Source organism: Ciconia boyciana, chromosome 13 (genome assembly GCF_034638445.1).
Source record: "Ciconia boyciana chromosome 13, ASM3463844v1, whole genome shotgun sequence".
Lineage (NCBI taxonomy): Eukaryota > Metazoa > Chordata > Aves > Ciconiiformes > Ciconiidae > Ciconia > Ciconia boyciana.
Genome location: NC_132946.1, coordinates 11,540,570 through 11,560,166, shown reverse-complemented (window position 1 = coordinate 11,560,166; position 19,597 = coordinate 11,540,570). Strand labels below are relative to the sequence as shown.

Below are 19,597 nucleotides of genomic sequence, written 5' to 3'. Positions count from 1 at the left end.
TAAGAGAAAACAATAAAGCAGTTCAGAAGTGATAAGGAACAATCAGATTAGTCCTGGAAGAGCAACTGTCTACATGGGAAAGGCTGGAGTTTTTTCCTGGCTAGTGCTGTTGAGCGTAAAGGGCGAACTAACACAGTGAGAACAAACTTTTCAGGGTAAAAAACAGATCTGTGTTTTAGTTTACTGTGGACACTTCCAGCTAAAAAAATTGCTAACTCCAATAGTGTCCAAATTTTGTCATGCACATTATCTTTTGTGTATACTCATGTATGTGTATAAATAACTATTTATCAAATGTGCATTTCCTTTAATTGGTAAGGAGTGGATGATAAAAGACAATTGGATTATTTTGGATTATGTTACAAATTGGATTCAGAAGTATAGTTATAGCCTTAAGCTTGGGTGCATGGACATGTTTCTTAAATGTATGAGTTAAAAACAAAAATATGTTACTGAAGGGTTCTTAAAAGCTATTTAAATGTGGTAACTAAAAATTAAATATTAAATTTATTAGTATACCTAAGAAAACATTAAAATTCACATTGTAATCATCTGGGAATTATTATCAATGTAGTTTTGTATCATGGTTCCAGAGATTTTTTTCAACTATTTTTGCTATTATAAAAATCAACAACAAAGCTATTTCATAAATATTAAACACACTGAGTTCCCTTCTTGACTTTATCTTACGATAATAAAACTGGAGTCAGAGCCGATGTGTACATTTCAAGGAAAGTTATGATATAAAGCAGAGAACATAAAACAGAGGTACTGAAAATCATTTATGATTGAAACTGTAGATTGAAATTTGTGAAAATATCTCTCACTGAATAGCATATCACAATTGCCTCGTAATACTGGGATGTGTATTCATAAGCTTTTTAATGTATGCAGCCAACCTCTTCTACTTTATTTTGTAACCACTGTACTGATTCTGCTTGGCAAAGTTGGTATGACTGATTAAAAAATGAAGAGGGAAGTAATTTTAGAGAATGTTAAATTCCTGATAAGCGCATTTTAACATCTAAAATATAGTATCAAAGTTTCACACAGCCAGAGTGATAAAAAATTTATATGTTTAGCTGTGGATATATCACTTTGCAATAGTTAATGCTTGCGACTGAATGCATAGACAGAAACTGATGTATTAATGAATTTATGTTTTTATCATTTGTGTTATAAATCAATGATTTTTGAGACAAAATATGAGGGTGGGAGTTAAAGGATTTAGAGAGATGATTAAGCTGTAAGTCAACAGTTAAAAACTATATATATTGTTTTGGCATGGAAAAGGCAAGTGTAGTTTGTGTGATGATGTTGGCAAACGAACAGTGAAAGCAAAAGGTAGTTTTTGTTTGCCTTTCAATGAGGTGACTCATGCCATATTAAAAAAAAAAAAAAGTATCTCAATCTCTATCCTCTTCATTTTAAGGAGCTAAAATCTGACAGAATACAAACATAAAAGGTTGTGTTGTTGGGTTGTTTGGTTTTTTTTCCAAAAGATGATTCCTATTAGTTTGTCATTGTTTCCTATACCAGTTTTTGACATCAAGAATTCCAGTGACATGAAAGATTGCAACAGGCATGAAGCACTGATGATTAATCTTGCTGACAGTTGCAGTTAATAGTGGGGATACTTTGCACTGGAAGTTATTCAACACTGAGAATACTATTATTCAGTGTACCTGTCCAAAGACAAAATACAATTTTAGATATTAAATTGAGTAGTCTATAATATGAATAGCACCTCATTAATAAAATTTAATAAGTAAAACTTAGATTGCGAAGTGCCAAAACAGTAGAGGATGCTTATTCTTCTAAGCATTGCCTTTGTTTTCAGGTGAGTATTTGATGATAGGACATATCGATACCTAATAGCAAACACCTGTGGAACTAAACCCTTATTAAATAATTATGCTGAAAATATGGAAGTAAAAGTGGAAACACATAACTGTTTTCCAAAGCCAAACCACGTATAGATATTGAACTTTTCATCTTGTAGATGGTAACTACATCCCTGTACTACTGGGCAACATTTCAAAGTACTTTAATCTGCACCCCAATGACAGCAAAATGAGTCTCATCCTTTATATGTGCTTTTCAAGTCTTCTGTTGTGTGACTGAAAGCTGCCTATATAATAGTCCAATACAGCAATGCTCTTTTCTGTTATGACAATAATTTTTGTTTTATTAAATAATCATTCAGCCTTTTAAACTACATTATAAAGTGTAAAAATATATTCTAAATAATTTTTATTACCATAATGTTAATTATTGCCGCTACAGGATAATGTCAGTGATTAACTGTATTTCTCCCAAAGACATTTTACACTGATGAGTATTTTTATTAAGATATGTCAAATTTATCTGAATTAAAAGCTGACTAGAAGTACATGATAGGATGCAAGGCAGTGATCTAATCTAATTGTTCTTATTGTACAATAAATGAAGAAAGATAGAACGAAAACGTCATTGTTCAGTCCTAATGGAAATGGTTATATGGAGCAGAGCTTATGAAGAGCTACCCAGTATGGTTCAAAACATATCCCATTGTCTAAAATTGCAGGTAGGATTCATAACATTCTCACAGAGTTTCCAATAAAATTGTATCCAACAAGAAATATTTTAGAATAAAGAAGAGACCCACTGAACATACGTAATGAAGTTAAGTTCACCATTTTATTTTATTAGAGACCCAGGATGCAAGCCCTCAGTCCTTGTTCATGCAAAATTTTGTGTTTACTATTTGCTTTAGCTTTTTTTTTCATTTGCCAGATTAAGCCAACAGGATGATTCCAAAGGCATGGAATTAATTGTATGGTAGGAGCATTGCTAGAGTTATGACATATTACACATGGTGAAGACTGGTGTAGTTATTAAGAAAAAGCTATTGTGTATATTAACTATATAAACTATATATTAACTATATAACTATGTAAATATATATTAACATTTTCAAAATCATCCTTTTTAAAAAAAAATTAATTGATTAAATGTACAACAGTCAATGACAAATGAGATATTTCATTTGTTTTACTTTTTGTCTTTCCTAAACAAACTCAGAAGCTCTCATTCTCAGGTTGTAATTAACTTCCCTGAAAATACTCATTGGTGTTTCAAGAAGTTTCATAGCATCTTCTCATAAATCAGCATCATGCATCTGAATTAAAATCTGAATGTAAATTAGAAACATTTTTATATTAATGATTGTGAGGCTAAACACACATTCAGAACTGATTAAACATTACTGTCTTACAGTGACTGACTGAGTTGCAAGAGAAATGCATCTTCACATTCTAAGTTTATATGGGAAATTTTGTTTCCAGCATGGAAGCTTTGGAGCTCTGGAATACATTGCTGTAGTTGTAATTATATTAACAAAAATTCTATCACCAATTTTCTAATGCTTTGAAGTTCCGATGGTAGTATAATTTCAGTTGAAGTCAGTATCTAGAAATTAATTTAAAGTGGTTTAAAAAGTGGTCTCAAGACAGCTGTGACAAAGCAGCTTGCAGCTTTTAACCTTAAACAGAAATTATATTTTAAAAATACAGTATTTTTTTTGACACGGCTGGTAATGGTAGTGTGGGCTTTTTCTTGGATGATTAGTTTTGTAAAGTGTATAATTTAAATGTGGAATTTGTCCTCCTTGTTGTATATTAGAATCAAAATGTAATAAGTAGCCCTCTCCCAGGGTTAACTTAAGTCTACGAGTGTTTAGCTCAGGAATTTAAATTATCAGATTTTTTGGAATAGTGTTAAAGTGCTTCCTGGATAGATCATAGAAACCCCAGTAAAATGAGTTTTTGCATACTGGCAGTGAAGACTAAGGCTTTAAATGGAAACAAATTCCCAATACTTACTGACTACAGTCCCTTCCCTCTGTCATAGCACTACAGTTTCTTGTGAACTAAGTACATCCTCCAATTAAGCTAGCCATTTTATTCTCCCTCATTCTTCACTGTCTCAGAGCACTCCATCAGCAGTTCGTCTTCACTTCTTCTGTCACTGTGCTAAAACTATCTTTTTCTTGGCTGAAAACTTACTAGTGTTGTCCATCTTTTCACTCATAAAACATGGCTGGAGCCCTGACTATACAGCTCAGCTTTTCTGACTGTACTTTGTCCTTCTAAGTGAGGAGGCGAACAGCCAATTAAAGTTTATGAAGAACATAATGCAATTCCTCTGGGCTAGACTCATGCATATAGCCAGGCCTAAAAAAAAGCATTTTACTGTAATCAAGCAACCTAGATACCAATGAGGCCAAACATACAGTTATTTGCTCAGTCCTTTGGATTTTGCAGCCCTCTGTCTGAACAAGGTTTTTAGTAGAGTTTCAAGGCCCATATCACCAGAAGCATACTGTTACAGTAATACCTGCTCGTTCTCAATGACTACTTCTTCAATATTATGCAATTCATTGGCCAACAATTACAAAGTAAATTAGTTATCATGTTTTTTATACTTCAAGAGCTTTGCATTTCAAAGAATAGTACTTCTCTTTACTGAAGTTTCTTAATATGCCTGTATGCTTCTTTCCAATGAGCAACAGTAGGAATTATGCCTAGGCAATGCAATACAATGAATCATCTGATATAAACATGTTTATGCATGTTAAACATAATTAGTTTCCCAAAGACCACTGTACTCAACAACAACAACAAAAAGCATATTCACTAGAGGTGAAAGAGACTGCAAAAAAATTCTGCAAATTCTAACTGTATTTTCACAGTGTCAAACTACTGGCAGTTTCTCTCACTGGAAAACAGAGGCTGAGCTTCTATTTACAGAAATGGGGGAAAGCACAGGAATATGCAATACAGAACGCTTATTCTAATATGCGAGAACTTCAAAAAATACCCTCCTATTTAAATGCTTACTGTCTCAACACAGAAACAAAGAAATAACAAAAGTTAACTTATCATCAGGCACCAATTACAGAAATGTCTTGGCTTTGTTTTCAGCATTAGTATTTGTAGCCACTAAGTATCCAGGACAACTGACAATCAAATGCAGCAGCAAGCACATTATTCCCTTGCATATATTTAAGAAGAGAAACAGTCATTTTAATCATATGTGCTGCAAATCCTTGGCCAGTATTAAAATTGGCCATTTGATACAGTGCAACATTTCCTTCTTTGAGTGGTGTGTTTACAATTAACTTCTTTTTTTTTAACTTTAAATTCAAAATGAAGAAATAATCCATACACGTCAAACTAACTAAAAGCTAGCATTTTTCATCTTAAAATCTCCATAATCTAGAATTGGCTTCCCTTTAAAGTCACCTTTATCTTGGGAGTCTGCATAAATGCTTTAAATATACTAGTGCAAAGCTAGTTATTATTGAGGAGAGAGTATCGGAGCTTTTACTGATCATTAGGAAAAGTGACTGTGGATAGTACTAACTTAAGTATTTGTTTTACTCGGCTGTCATAGATTATGAATTAGAAATAATAGCAGTAATCACATTTCGGAAATGAGGATGTAGCTACAAAGCCTCCTAACTCCCACTGCACCAGTGTTATAATCCCAACAAGTTAAATTGCTTATTCTAACACAATAGGTAGAAAGAAAAAAAGAAGAAAAAAGAAAATCTTGAATGCTGCTGCTTTCTTAGGATTCATGAAAGTCAGAGATGAACAAAACAACTCAAATTCTGCAGGAAGGTTTGCTTTTGGTTTTATGTTTTCAATATAACTTTTAAATGTCCTCTTTTTTTTTCATTTTATTTTATTTAACATTCCATGTTAGAAAACTTGAATGCTATGATTCTTGGTAGATATCTGCTGCTTGTTTACAAAGCACCACTACATTCTAATGTGTATGAATGAAGGGAAATAATGGAAAAGTAATCCTAAGTAAAGCACAGTACTGCAAGAAATTTATGACAACTAACAACCATTAAGGACAAAATAGCTTTTACTAAAAATCATCTAGGTTTTCTGGATTCACATGGGCAAAGAAAAAAAATATGTGTTTTTCCAGAACCTCCAATATGGCTGTTCTTTTCTGAATATTAGAAAAGAAGGGACAAAAAACTGAGTAAACTGCAAGATGCTGAAGAGAGATCTCTACTTTTGGCCTTCCATTGGACTGCTAGTTTTGGCAAATAGCTGTGCTAGCTGCAGGCAACTTAGAAAATCTTTGTCCTCTGGTAACAAACAGTCCAGAAACAAACAAACACACTCATTTTCAGTGTCAGAGATCATGCGAAGTTTGTCATTTTGACAGAGCTTCCCTTCATAAAACACTTCCAGATGGGTTGGCAGCATCAGCAAAATGTTTTTCAAGAGGGTAGAAAGAGCAAATGAACATTCAAATTAGAACATTTTTAATAATGTTTGGCCTTCAATAGTTTGTCGTCAGTATTCTGAAAGACACAATACAGAAGGGGTACATAATGCCTAAGAAATTCCTCGTGCCCTCTTCATATTTATGGACCAATGTGAAAAGTACATCAGTCTCAAATTTTCAAGTCTCATTTTGAGATGGCTAGTAGATAGAAAGTGGTAACTTAGAAAAGAAAACTTAAAAAATACATTTCAAAGTCTCTGATGCTATAATTTTGTACCATTTCATTTTCTCTGTGTAAGTAAAGATCTGGAATAGAATTTCTACGAAAGCTGTAATTCACGCTGGTTTATTTGCTTGTAAAAATACCCAAAAAAGCCTGTCACTTTTCCAGCACTCGTAGTAGGTAATGCTGCACTGCCAAAGTTTCTGCAAGTAATATCCACTCTTGTAGTGTTTCAGAACTCCACTATAAAATTTCAAATCGCTAGGATACAGGACCAAGAAAATTTGTCTTCATAATTTTTCTTTATAAAGTTTTTTTCTGCACCATAAATGCACATGCTCTCAACAGACTTTAATCATTTGTGATGTTCTGGCTAATTCTAGTAGGTCATTTAGTCATGTTTTAGATGAGTTTATGAGGGAATATAATGGCAACAAATATAGAATAATGATGTACTTGCTATGAAGTAGATGTATGTAATACCGGTTATAGAATGCCTTGAGTAATTTCACCACTTGAAGGTCTGCATTGAACAATCTAAAATGATTGACTTAATCCATAAAGTTGATTAAAGACTGAAACAGTTACCATCGTAGCTGCTTGCATCTGAGGTTTCCAACTGTAGCAGGAATGCCTGAGCTGCATGTGAAGCAGTCTTGGGACTGCCCCTGTTCATTACCCAATGGATTAAGACAGCTCCAAAGTAGCAGCTTCTATGTTGTAAATTGCAGTGGTGCAAGAGCTGTTACACATATAATTCTTCCATCTGTGCCAGAGAGGCAAATTCTGAGACAGAGGTGGTACGGATGTCTGGGGTCATCATAAGCCAAGATCCTAAGGTACTATTAAATGTATCTTTTTTTTTCCTTGATGCAGTAACTATGTGGCTCTGAGTTGCATTTATATGCAAGAGTTTATAGAAGCAAGGCTTAAATCTGAATTCAAATCTAAGCAAAAATGAGTTTAAAGACCTGCTGTGTTATGTCATATATTGTAGTGCAGAAAGAGTTTTAAGCAAAATATCTCAGTGTGATGATTACAAAATCTAGATACAAGATACTAGATACAATCAATGCAGTAAGAATCTCTTTACTTTCTGGATCCTTCATTAACTGGGATTCTGAATAAATATTTCGCATATGAGAGTAAATAAGGATTGTACCCTAACTTCATACCATTTGGCATCTTTCATCTTGAAAACATGGTCACAGGAAGGATCAGAGATCAGCAAAGAGCTAATACACAGAGCAAAGAAAGGTGTAGTGCATATTCCCATCCTCCTTAAACCTTCAGAAGTTCACCACCTCAGCTCCAGGGGGCTAGAGCACCTTTGATTGAGAGACAAGCATAAGATCCCCTCCAGAAGTGTTTTTATACAATTAGGGATGCAATGCTGTGGTATGTATGTAACTTCCCCCTCTGCAGTGTAGAACTGCACAGGCCCAGGTGGAAGTACTTTGCTGGAGAGCAGTGCAGACAGATCAGGTATCACACTTCACTATATGTGGTATCTTTATTAGAGGTCACAGCTTTAATTCTCTCCTATTACTCTGTAACCATGCGCATAAGAAATCACAGTCAGCCTCTACCACAAAACAAGTATGAGGAGTGCATGCAGCACCTAAATCTGCTTTTCTTCCCATTGTTTTTACACCCTTCCCCAAAAAGAAAGCAGTAAAATCTCACAATAACTGCACAGTGCAGTCCAAATATATTTGCTTATATTTGGACTCATTCTTTGTCCAAATATAAGCAATTTTTCTGCTTTCTATAGTTACAGAAAGATAAGGAAAAGACTAGTGCATATACTTTAAATGTTTCAAAATCCAAATACCAATGCAGTAAAAGTATATTTGCAGTAAAATGCACATCTATGTTGATCTACAACACAGAATAAAGCCATCCACTGCCTAACAATCTAAACCTTCCTGAATGATACCCTTTTCTTCTATAAATATATTGAACTTGAATTTGTAAATATAGATAATTTCTATGCATGTATACTTATATATTTAAGATATAGATGAATATAAAATACACAAATATATATGCAAATTAAAATTGCAGTGGAACTGTTCATCACAAAAGGAAAACGTATCTGAGCATGAGAAAGATCTGTACTGTGGTCAGTACAAGACCGCAGTCATACAAGACTGAGAAATAAGTTGCCTAGGACTTCAGAACCACTTGAAATGTCACCATATTTCCTCTGAAGCTCCAAGGTGCACTTTTTCCTTGCCTTCAGTAGCATAAACACATAATAGCAGATACAGAATAAAATATTATTTAAAACTTAAAATAATAATCTTTCTCTCACCTTTCCCTTAGAAAAAAAAAAGAGAAAGTGAAAACCACATACAACTTGATGCTCTCCAGGAAAGTAACTATTTTACTAGTGGACATGATATAACAGCTTAATGAGACCATTTTCTTATAGGATGTTACAGCCTTATGAAACATCTTGTTAAATCTTGCTGTAAGCTTAAATATTTGTATTTTGGTATAACAAAACATAGAATAAGGCATAGCTTGATGAGCTGAGCAAAAACACCAGTTAGAAGGAGACAAAGATACGAAACCAATATTAGTCAACCAAGACAATTAATTAAAAATAAATATAACTAATTTTTCTATTCAAAATGGCACGCTCAGTGTTGCACTATTTGCACTAGGAAATCCTAAATATTTCTAATTCTGTAATAAATAATATTTCTAATTTGGAGGAACCCATATACTGTCGATCCTCATTTAACATCCAGCAATATTTGTTTCATAATGCTCATTTTAGTGCCAGCATTCCAGATTATTGATAAAGTTATAATGCAACTTACGTAAATTATTTGGAGGAGGTCTCGTCTCCATGTTTTCATAATGTTGCACATGTACTACAATGTTTAGATCTCTTTCCATATGATCTGTTGTACAAGGACCTTGAGGTCGCATAACATCAGCAAGAGCCCTGAAAACCAAACAAAATCAAAATGAACCTGTTGCAAAATCTGTAAGGCATTACCAATGTATTCCAAGTTTTTTTTAGTTTGAGATGCAGTCCGTCATAATGTCTGCTGGAGAAACCAGCTCCATTCACAGCATCAGGGAATCAGATTCATTGTGAGACTTCGCACCTAAGGCTCTTTTTAAGTTGTCTTAGACAGTGTGCTAGCAGTAATACACAGAAACACATTAAGTTCTTTAGCTGTCTTGGCTTTGTAGGAACATAATTTAAGCTTGTTGAGACTTGCAGAGTTCTGCCATTGCATGTGCTCGATAACATTGCCATCTTGGTTAAGCTGAGCACCTCAGCACCTAGCCCCCGTCTATAACTTTTACAAACTAGTTATCTTCATACCTAGATTACCAGCAGGGCCTGTCAACATAAATTCTCACACGTGCATTTGCACAGAGCAGCCACACAATGCAGTGGTCTTGGCCATTTTCATTCAAAAATGTCACCAAAGTTGAAAGGTCACCTGATTTTCATGTAGAAATCCAGTAGGCATAGCACGCTTCATGATCAGGGATTTAAATTCTTCCCATCCAGAAGGGGAAATCAAAAATGTCTTTTCTAACTTCTGTGAGTGTCCTATCATTAAGATGGAAGTAACCAAGCTTGCACAGGAACACCCCTTCCTGCTTTGAAGCCAGTTCAGAAACAGGATTAAAGTTTTACGCTAGCAAAGAGGGAGCAAGCAAGTGGATTCCTAAGTTAGGCCAGGCCCAACCTGATGCTGGTTGTGGACTTTTTCTGCAGAGCTGCAGGCAGTAACTGTATCTGAAAGAAAGACACATCCATCCTGCTCTGGTGTATTTTCTAAGGACTGGTTTCACTGCTGAGTGTCCTGCTGAGTTTAAGTCCATTCTTAGGCATACACATAAGCACACATACCTGTATCCGCCTTGTGGACCCAGAGTTAGTGACTAAGTTTTAAGCTCTGAAACTCTCAGCATGGCAACATCTAACTCTGTGATTCTGGGCTATGGAGTTTTACCATTGACTTCTGTAGTAGCAGGATTAGCCCTTAGGTATATGACATATAGCTACCTGCTGAACTACTGTGCCATACAAAATAATTGGCCCACCTGCAGAAGCTGTTGCCTTAGGCAAAGGAAAGCTATGGTATGTGTTACCAGTGTCTTCAGGGTTCAATGCAAGTCTTTTCTATTCAGGTCAATGCATCGCTGACCATTATTTGCCTCCTTTTTGTTTTACTAGTTTTAATTTTTAGACCCTTTGAGCTTTTTTTTTTAAGGGAATGGATGCATTTTCTGGGCACTGTGCCCAGTTTAGTTTAATTTTCTGCAAAATTATATACAGTGTCACAGATACTGCATCAAGAATGACTAGTTTATAAATTAATAAATAAATAAAAATAAGCACATTCACTGGTGAAAGCCATGGCAAGTGCCATCTAGCTCCTCCACTGTACTTCTGTGACATGATGATTTCTTGATCAAGAAGCACTGTACTTTTAAGTATTAAAAAGTAGCTTCATTTAAGTTACAGACAGAGAGGAATCCTGAGCTGGATCTTGCTTTCAGGTTGCAGGAACATTGCTTTGGTACACAGCTGAACGATATTGATGTTTCATTGTGTTTATGGCTAGCATTATGTCATTAAAATATTAGTTACAGTTGTGATCAACATGTTACAGAATACTCTGTTGATACTGTAAAAGGTCAAAGACAGTAACCAAATGATTAATGGTATCAGAGCAATGCTCCCATTTGAAGCAATGCTTATACAGCACAAATAGCAGAGCTGGCCTACATAGCAGAAAAATAAAAATTCAATAGAAGAGATCTCACAAAAGTATGTAGAAAATTATGCAAAAGGAAAGCATTATATTGCAAAACACAGTTTAAAACAAGTGGGGACCGAAACCATTAATATCTAGTCAATTTATGCAAATATGTCTCTATACAAAGGAAATTATTGATATCCATATTAAGCCTAATTCCAGAGGCGGCTGGACGCATTTCTGGGAAGGGAAGAAATACAAATGAAAGTTCCTAACTTCAGTGTGGGAGTTAAAACTGTGAGATCTTGTAATACACAGATTAGTATTTCCCAACTTTGTGAGAGCGGGTTTTCAGAAATGCTTTCCTCATTGCCCTTAATCTGATGGTAAATATTGTTCACTGTAGACTTTAAATAACACCCCGTATGATAGCAGATTAACTAGTGCCTGTCTGCAAAAATGCCAACTAAGTTTTCTACCATTTTAGGGTGGCTTTTTTCAAAGGGGTTTTAAGGAATTAGCTGTCCAACTCCCACTATATTAAGAAAAAGGAACTACTCACCATCAAGTTCTATTTTTAACAACACAGCACCTATGTTTATACTGTGTTAGCCAAAGTTGTACAATCTTCTCAGGGCAGAATAGCTCACATAACAAAGAGCTTGTCCTTATCTTCCACTGATGTTAGGGAGAGTTAAAAATGTGTAGCAGCTTGTATCACTGAAGTACAAAGGAAATGCTGTACCTGCATTTTGTTCTTTTAGGGATTTGACCATATAATGAAATGGATAAAGGGAGGTTTGTGCCCCAGTATGTGACAAAATCCTTGAATAGACGCTTGCTTCGAAAAATTCCACACAGGCTGTTATAATACCTTCATGCATTTGTCTCACCTGAATATCATCATACAGATTTTGTTCATTATCTGAAGACATTGTTAGAGTGGATCCCATTGAAAAATTATATATGCAGAGGGTCTTTATCTACAGCTTTGCTGTATTGAATGATTTTTTAAGGAAATGCAAAATACAAGATAACCTTCTAATCAGGTAGCAATATCATTAGGTCCTGTGTATTCATATTGATTGCACTATTACAGAAGTGGAGAAATGCTACCCACACAGAAGTTCATAGCCAAGAACTATCCAAGTATCACCAAACATCAGCATTTGTCTTGCCATAAGATTTTTCTCTTTGGATATGTAATGCTATTTTCAGGTGTTATAAAGCATGTGGAGCCAGGCAATTCCCTTATGGGTAGGGAAGAAACTTGAAGAAGCTGAAACACAGGTTATTTCATGAAAGGTCACTTGTCATATTTTGCCTCCAAAACTGGGTCAAAACCCATAAGGGAAATAATTTCACACATAGGATTCAGGATTTTGGCAAGTCAGGCTATTTTTGGCCCCAGGTACTTGCCTTTTGAATGATCAACAAAAGGCTTAACTCTTGAGCTCAGCACATTGCGAGGGAAGAAAGAAGAGCTCAGATGGTTCACAATACTTGGAAGGCTGCTAACATACTGTCAGAAGCACTGCTTCAAAAAACCAGGAGCTATAGCGTACGAGCATGATTGTAAATATTGTCCTTTCAGTTCTTGGTTTGTTTGCACATTCTCCACAAGGATTAGGGAAGAAGACAAAGGTGTGGTTTTATTTACAGAAAAATCTCCTCTATGAAACAGAAGTAAAGCTTTTCCCTTTTCTACTCATTTTTGAGAGAGAATTCTCTACTTTAACTGATGGAGCCTGGAAGTCCCATTGATGTAGTCTTAAGCAACAAGAACACGCTGCCCTCATATGCCTAACAGAGCTTCTAGATCTGCTTCAGGGGGCAGATAATTCGGTTTCCATTCAGGCACAATACTGCCACATTCATTCCCTTTGCCGTATCTGATAACATACACCATCTTATTCCCTTATTCTCTTACAAAGCAGGAGGGTAAAGGAAGAGTTACTCTGTTTGGATACTACTATTGCTGCTTAGTTCTTGGACACTGTAGCTGAAGAGAATATTTATCTCCTTTTAATGTCAAGTAACAAATTTAAAAATGAGGAGAATTATATAAACAAAACTTTATCATATGATGTCTAAAGCAAAATATGCCATGTAGAGTTAATACTGTACTGCCCTCTCCATTTTCATCTTCCAGATTTACAGTTCCATGCCAACAGTAAGAGTGTTTTACTGAAAAGCACTGATCTAACAAGAAAGAAAATGTCAACAGTGCCACACTTGGCCTTTTTTCTCAAAAGAAAAGGAAGTAACAAGCTCTCTAAAAAAGGACAAATTTTGACTCTTCTTTCCTGAAAGGACTTGCCCAATAGAGATTTTTTTTCCTATGGATTGTTTTAAATAAATAAATACATACTAAATAAATACATTTCCCCAATGCTTTTTCATTGTCAAATATTTCAGGAAAATTCAGTGAAATTAATAGAGTGTTCTTGGTTTGTATTGATATAGCAGTAAACAAAATGTAATGAAAGGTGAATGTATAGAAACTATGCTTGCCAAGCCTGTGAAGTTTCCTTTATTAACATTGTACCACTCTTACACACACCGGTGTCTTACTTCAACAGCAGATCCACTGACTGCAAGATGAAATAATGCAAGAAATTAATAAGTGTGGCACAGCTTTGCTTCCTATTTATGTCAATGTTCTTATTCCCATGTGTTAGGTCTCTGTTCATATTTTTAAATATTTTTAGTAAATAAAAAATGGAAATATATCATTTACACTAGTTGTATTCTGTTCACCTTTTTTAAAAAATCAGCCCTCATAAAAAAAAAAATCAGTTTACATTATGCATTGTCTTTTTTGATAAGCAGTACCATCCCTTCCATAGGTGAATTTGTTCATAGGAATGAAGTGGATTCAAGTGTTTCATGTAGCCATTGACTAGGGAAGGGAAAGGAGACAATCTTAGCTAAGGAAATAGATGACAAATCAGCCTCTGTGTGTTTCTTGCTGCCAGCCAAAATGGAGTAACACTTAGTACTTTTGTTTTGGCCTATCTAACACTCTCAATGCATTATACTTGCGCTTATTAATAAGGTTCAGTACAGAAAAAACATAAGAAGTGTTCTTTTTGGTTTTGGTTTTTTGATATTGTAGTGATGAGTTATAAAAGAAGATCAGTATTAATATAGGCTACATATTATTTTAATTATTGGTACTATTAACTTTTTAAACAAAAAAAATATTTATTACTTAAGCATTGCAGCCTTTTTTTTCAGAACATTAATAGTATAAAATGAGCTAGGAGGGAATATTTTACTTAAACACACATTTGAGGACAAAAAAGGTTACCTCAGTTCTTCACTTAATGAACAGATTTTTAGATTGCCAAAGGGATGTACAAATCTAATTCCTTTTCAAATTAATGGTAAGGCCACCCCACAGCTGTAATAGGACTGTGAGAACTTTTTAAAAAAATAAGAAGCTATAGCGCTGCTTTTTCAGAACATGACTAGCTATTATGTGTACTGAGTGGGTGACTGTTTTTCCATGTGATCATGACTTTCCAAGTTTCTATATAATCCTGACTTGAACATTTTCATGGCAAGAAAAGTACAAGATCTCAGACACTGTTAAGTAATCAGGGTAACAGACGACCTTTTCTAAGAACCACTTCAGAAACCTAATCTTTATGCATACATGACTGAAGGATTTCAGAGTGATTTTCCAATCCCCTATAATTCTGTTTCCATAAACTAAGACAGAATACCCTTTCAGAATACTTCACACCTGTACTTTAGATAGCAAATATTTCTACTAGTAGAGATAGGACCTATTTAAGCCATATATAAGCAGGGATTAGCTACAACTTCACTCTGTCCTGGTTTTTGTAACTGTTACCAGCCCTGCCTTTTTGCCTGCATGAAGACACTACAGAAAGAGGCTGAAGCAAGGGAGAGCTTTTTCCAAACAAGCTCTGCAATCTTAAGAGTAAGATTTAAAAAAGAAATTGGGACCCATGTATTCTTTTTCTCAATTCAGTAGCTGAGAATATTCAAAATGTCTAAAGGATTATTATACCTTGTTCAACAAAAACCACCGTTGCAGGAGTAGCACTGACACACAGTGTTAAGTTGACTAAAATTTCTGCAATGTGCTTCGTTCCTCGGTAGTAAAAGCGTATCCTTATCAGCCAGTTTATAAATAGCAAACAATTGCTAGTGAACTGGTGATGCATTTGCAGGAGTATTTTTGTGGCTTTCTCCGTTCATTTCAGGATAAGCAGTTAATCAAAAAGTAATGTAGAAACTTCTGTAAAAAATAAGGCTCCAGGTGTTGAGTTGATCTCTTGGACTATATTTCAAAGGATGACTCTTCATCTAAGCTTTAAAGATTGTGAACTACACCGTTACCAATCAGGGCAAGAGGAAGCTTTCTGCAACACTGCATGTCCAGTAGAAGGTATCCTTTTAGCTGAATTTCATCACTGAAGTTGCCCAATATGCTGGAATCTATTTAGACTCTTTAATGGAGCTGTTTGCCTTTTTTAATGCCTTTCCCCCATCTGCTTTACTTTCATGTGCCTGGGATTAGCATAAAGAATCAGACAGACTGCAAACTTGACAAATGTGTTATGCCTTGATTTTGAACTGCTGTGACAATCTGGGTTTGGAATACGTTGTTAAAGCCATTGGCCTCTGTCCTGAGTTGCCCACCTGCCTATCCACCACTAGGTAGCCAGTATCTGGAGTAGATGGTACACAGCATGCCTAACTCTAGGTGGGGGAGGTTCTCTTTGATAGAACTCAGCCATTACACTGTGGATACAGAGCATAACACACAAATATATGGATGAGACAAGACTTTCATATTCCATTTTTTACCTCTCAACAGTAACTGAAAAATTGTTAAGAAATTCTACAATAGCTTTTCCTTTTTGTGTCTCCCTCTTCCCTTCCACCCTGGCTCATTTTCACAGCTTAGAAATTTTACAAATAGCTCACACACTTGCAAGGGCTGGGGGAGTAGGGAAGGTCCTGCCAAAACCATTTTGCAGCTGGAGAGGGAGGGTGAGCTGACATTTGTTTACATCCTTCTGTTGAGAAGTAAAAACATTTTCCAAGCTTTGAAACAGTTGGAAGAGGGAACCCATCAGGCTTTCTATAATTCAGTGTTGCTGGTTTCAGGATTTTTTTGTTTTCCTATTCATGCACAGTATATCCGTGAACACTTGCTGGATCTTGTTGGGGAGAGGGTAAGACACTGCAGATAAAAATGGACTACTGTCTGTGAAGACTCCACAATTATTTCTAGTCTTCCTCAATATGCATGCACTTTGATAACCTGGGCTTGGGGAACCGCAGGAGCTCTGCTCTCCAAAGTTGGTCTCTCTCGGTTGCCTTGAGGGGAATGCATCCTGCCTGGCAGGAGTTGTTTGTTTAACAGGAACACATGGGCTACTCTCTACTCTTTAGGGGTAGGGGTGGGAGGTAGGAGGGTAGGGGACCCTGCTGCCTGGCACTCAGCCTTACCTGGACATGTGCTCCCGCTGGGGTCTGTGCGCCTTCTCCAGCCCTAGTTTGGTGAAGATCCCCACCAGCACCATGACTGCCACAACCCCACAGATGATGTAGACAATGAGGTTGGTTTTATCCCTGGTAGGGTCGTGCAGAGGGTCATCTATGCGGGAAGGAGGTTTCCCAGTGTTCATCCACAATGGTGTCTCATAGTTTGTGCAGGTGCTTTGATCCAGCCTTGTCTTCTTGAACTTGCAGCAAAACCTGAAGCCACAAGTGCCGCAGCAGAAGATGAACTCCCCCGAGCTGCAGTTAAAGGGGGGGTCCCACTGCCCCATCACGTCAAAGTAGCCCCTGCAGAAGTCCGGAGTGGGAGGTGGCTCGGAGGGGTCTAGCTGTTCCCCAGCGCTGGAGTGGTTTCCTCCTGAGAGCACCACGAAGCTCCCCAGCTGCTGACCAGCTTTCTCCTGAGCCCGACACACCAGCGTGAGAAGGTCCGCCACCAAGTAGCCGAAGAGCAGCCGAATAAAGCCTTCCATTCTGCCTCCCAGCCCCGGCTCAGCGATGCTGCTGCTGCCGCCGCCGCCGCTCGAGCTGCTGGATGCTGCTCTGCGCCAGGAGCTGAACATAAAGGGGCACCGTCAGGGGCCGGGCGTCCGCTGAGCCCGCGCTCGCCTTCAGCACCACGGACAGCCCCGCGCGGGTCGGGCCGGGCCGAGCCGGGCCGGGCCGGGCCGGGCGGGGGCCGCCGCCCCCCGGGCAGTGTCCGCAGCCTGTCGCCGCTCCGCTCCGGAGGAGCGAGCGCGCGGCACTTGTGGAGTGGAGTGCGCGGGAGAGGGAGCGCGCGGGAGGAGGAGTACCGAGGGGTGGAGGTGGTGGCGGGAGTGCGGGGCACCGCGCCGCGCGGCGGGCTGGGGAGAAGGGGCTGGCGAGAGGGGCGTGGAGGGGGCCACGAGGCGGGAGGGCTGAGGCGAGGGCGCTGCAGGGGCGGGAAGGAGGAGAGAGGGCGAGCGAGGAGCCTCCCCGCGCCGCCTGGTGCCAGCGTGCAGGCGCCGAGGGCACCCACCTTCGGCTCCCCCGCGGAGCCCGGCGCGGTCTCCCGCACAACTCCCTCAGCCAGCCACGGCGCCCGCCGAGCCCCGCCTGGAGCCGGGCGAGCCCGCGGGAGGCGACGGCTGCCAGGGCAGAGCGCGGGAGGCTGGACGGACTCGCCGCGGCATCCAGCCGGCAGGGAAGGGCCGCCGCCAAAGGGGAAATCCGCCTTGGCGGGCAGCGTGCGGTGGAGAACGAGGGCGAGGCAGCCCGCCGAGCCCAGCCCGTCCTCCGAGCGCCCGCGGGAGGCTGCGCGCCAGAGACCCGGGGCTGCCCGCCGGCCTACCCCCCGGCCCCCGCAGCCCCTCTTGAGGGGCCGGCGCCCTCCCCTTCCCGCTCAGCCCCTCTGTGGGGCTTTCCCCCCTCCCATCAGCCCCGCCGCGGAGCCGGCCCCCACCTCACCCCCCTCAGCCCCGCCGTGGCGCCGGCCCCGCTCCCCGCCATCCCTTACATAAGACACTTCCCGCCCAGGCGGGCGCTCCCCACAGGTGCGTCTCCAAAAGCGCGGGAGCGCCTCCTCGTCCCCTCCCCCCTCGCCCCTCCCGCCGCGCTGAGGGGGGTAACGGCCAGCGCGCGCCCGCCCGGGCGCCCGGCCAGGGCGGGGGAGACGAAGCGGGGGCGCCGGGCAGCCTCAACCCCACACGGCCACGCCGCGGGCTCCAGGCCGAGGTGGGCGCCTCGGGGGAGCCGGTGGCAGCCCCGAGGGAGGAAAGCAGGGCGCCGCTCTGCCGATAAGTAGAGCGCTCCTCCTCCCGGTGACTGCTCCCCTCACAGGCTAGCGCTCTCCGGAGATTCACTTACCTGCGAGGCAAAGGCAGGTCCTGGCGGAGCGGTGTCCATGGGGCCGTACCTCTGCTAAGCCATGGGCGTGAGCGGGCGCTGCCCTCACCCCGGCGCGCTGTGCACAGGTACAGCGTTACTTGTGCTGCACGCTTCAGAGCGGGGCTACGTTTATGTCTGCTAAACATGAGCTGCCCCTGCACATTATTTATTTTAAAATCTTGTTATAATGTCAGTCAGGCTGGCTCCAGAGGACACAGCGAGGCTGCGGGTCGTTTGCGAGACACAAAATTAAAATAACTTCCCCCAAACAGAGAACTGACTCTGGGAAAGACTTTTTAGTGATTCACTCCCCATCCCTGTTATTTAACTCTCTCATCTCCGTCTTTCGGTTTGGCAGTAACCTGCACAAGTAACGATAATATTATCCTGAATACTATGCTGCCACCAAATGTAGGAAATAAGCCCATTATGGCAGGATTTAACGGTGTGGGCTGATGCTTAAAGCCGCTTCCCTTTTCCTCGGGGGCATGTCTGCGATAGCCTCGCTGCGGCCTTGCTGGCTACTGGTGTCTCTGGGGAAGAGGGGCTGGTGTGCTGGGGCTCTGCAATGGCACGTCACCCTTCCTCTCCCACCTGCTCTTGCGAGGGGGCTATATTGCTGCCGTGCTTCAGGAACTTCGGCCAACTCCCTGTGGAGTTGTTAAGCGGTAAATAAACAGAAAGGTGAGGCAGAGGACAAAGCAGACGTTTGGAATCGGAGAGGGCTGTAGTTAGCTAATTGTGATCCTTTGCCTTCTCTTAAAAATAGACTCTAAGTACAGTGATGATTCCACTGAACGGTTTGACAGTAAGCCTTGCATCCTTGTCCAAGAGGTAGGTTAGAAAGCCCCTTTATTTCTCAGCAGAGAAAAACAATCAGTCCCAGCCAAAACCAGCCTTTTTGGTTTTTAATATTTAATTCTTAAAACCTCCACTTCATCAACATCCC

The 19,597-nt window shown here is 39.7% G+C and overlaps 1 protein-coding gene across 1 annotated transcript in view; it reads right to left on the bottom strand.

Moving 5' to 3' along the window:
- SHISA9 (shisa family member 9) overlaps positions 1-18,270 on the bottom strand; it is a 191,040-nt gene extending 172,770 nt beyond the window's left edge. The window contains 6 exon segments of the mRNA XM_072878328.1: positions 9,349-9,476; positions 16,750-17,355; positions 17,801-17,985; positions 17,987-18,141; positions 18,144-18,189; positions 18,229-18,270. Of these exon segments, the coding sequence (XP_072734429.1) occupies positions 9,349-9,476; positions 16,750-17,355; positions 17,801-17,985; positions 17,987-18,141; positions 18,144-18,189; positions 18,229-18,270 (1,162 nt within the window).
- Positions 18,271-19,597: the final 1,327 nt, after the last annotated feature.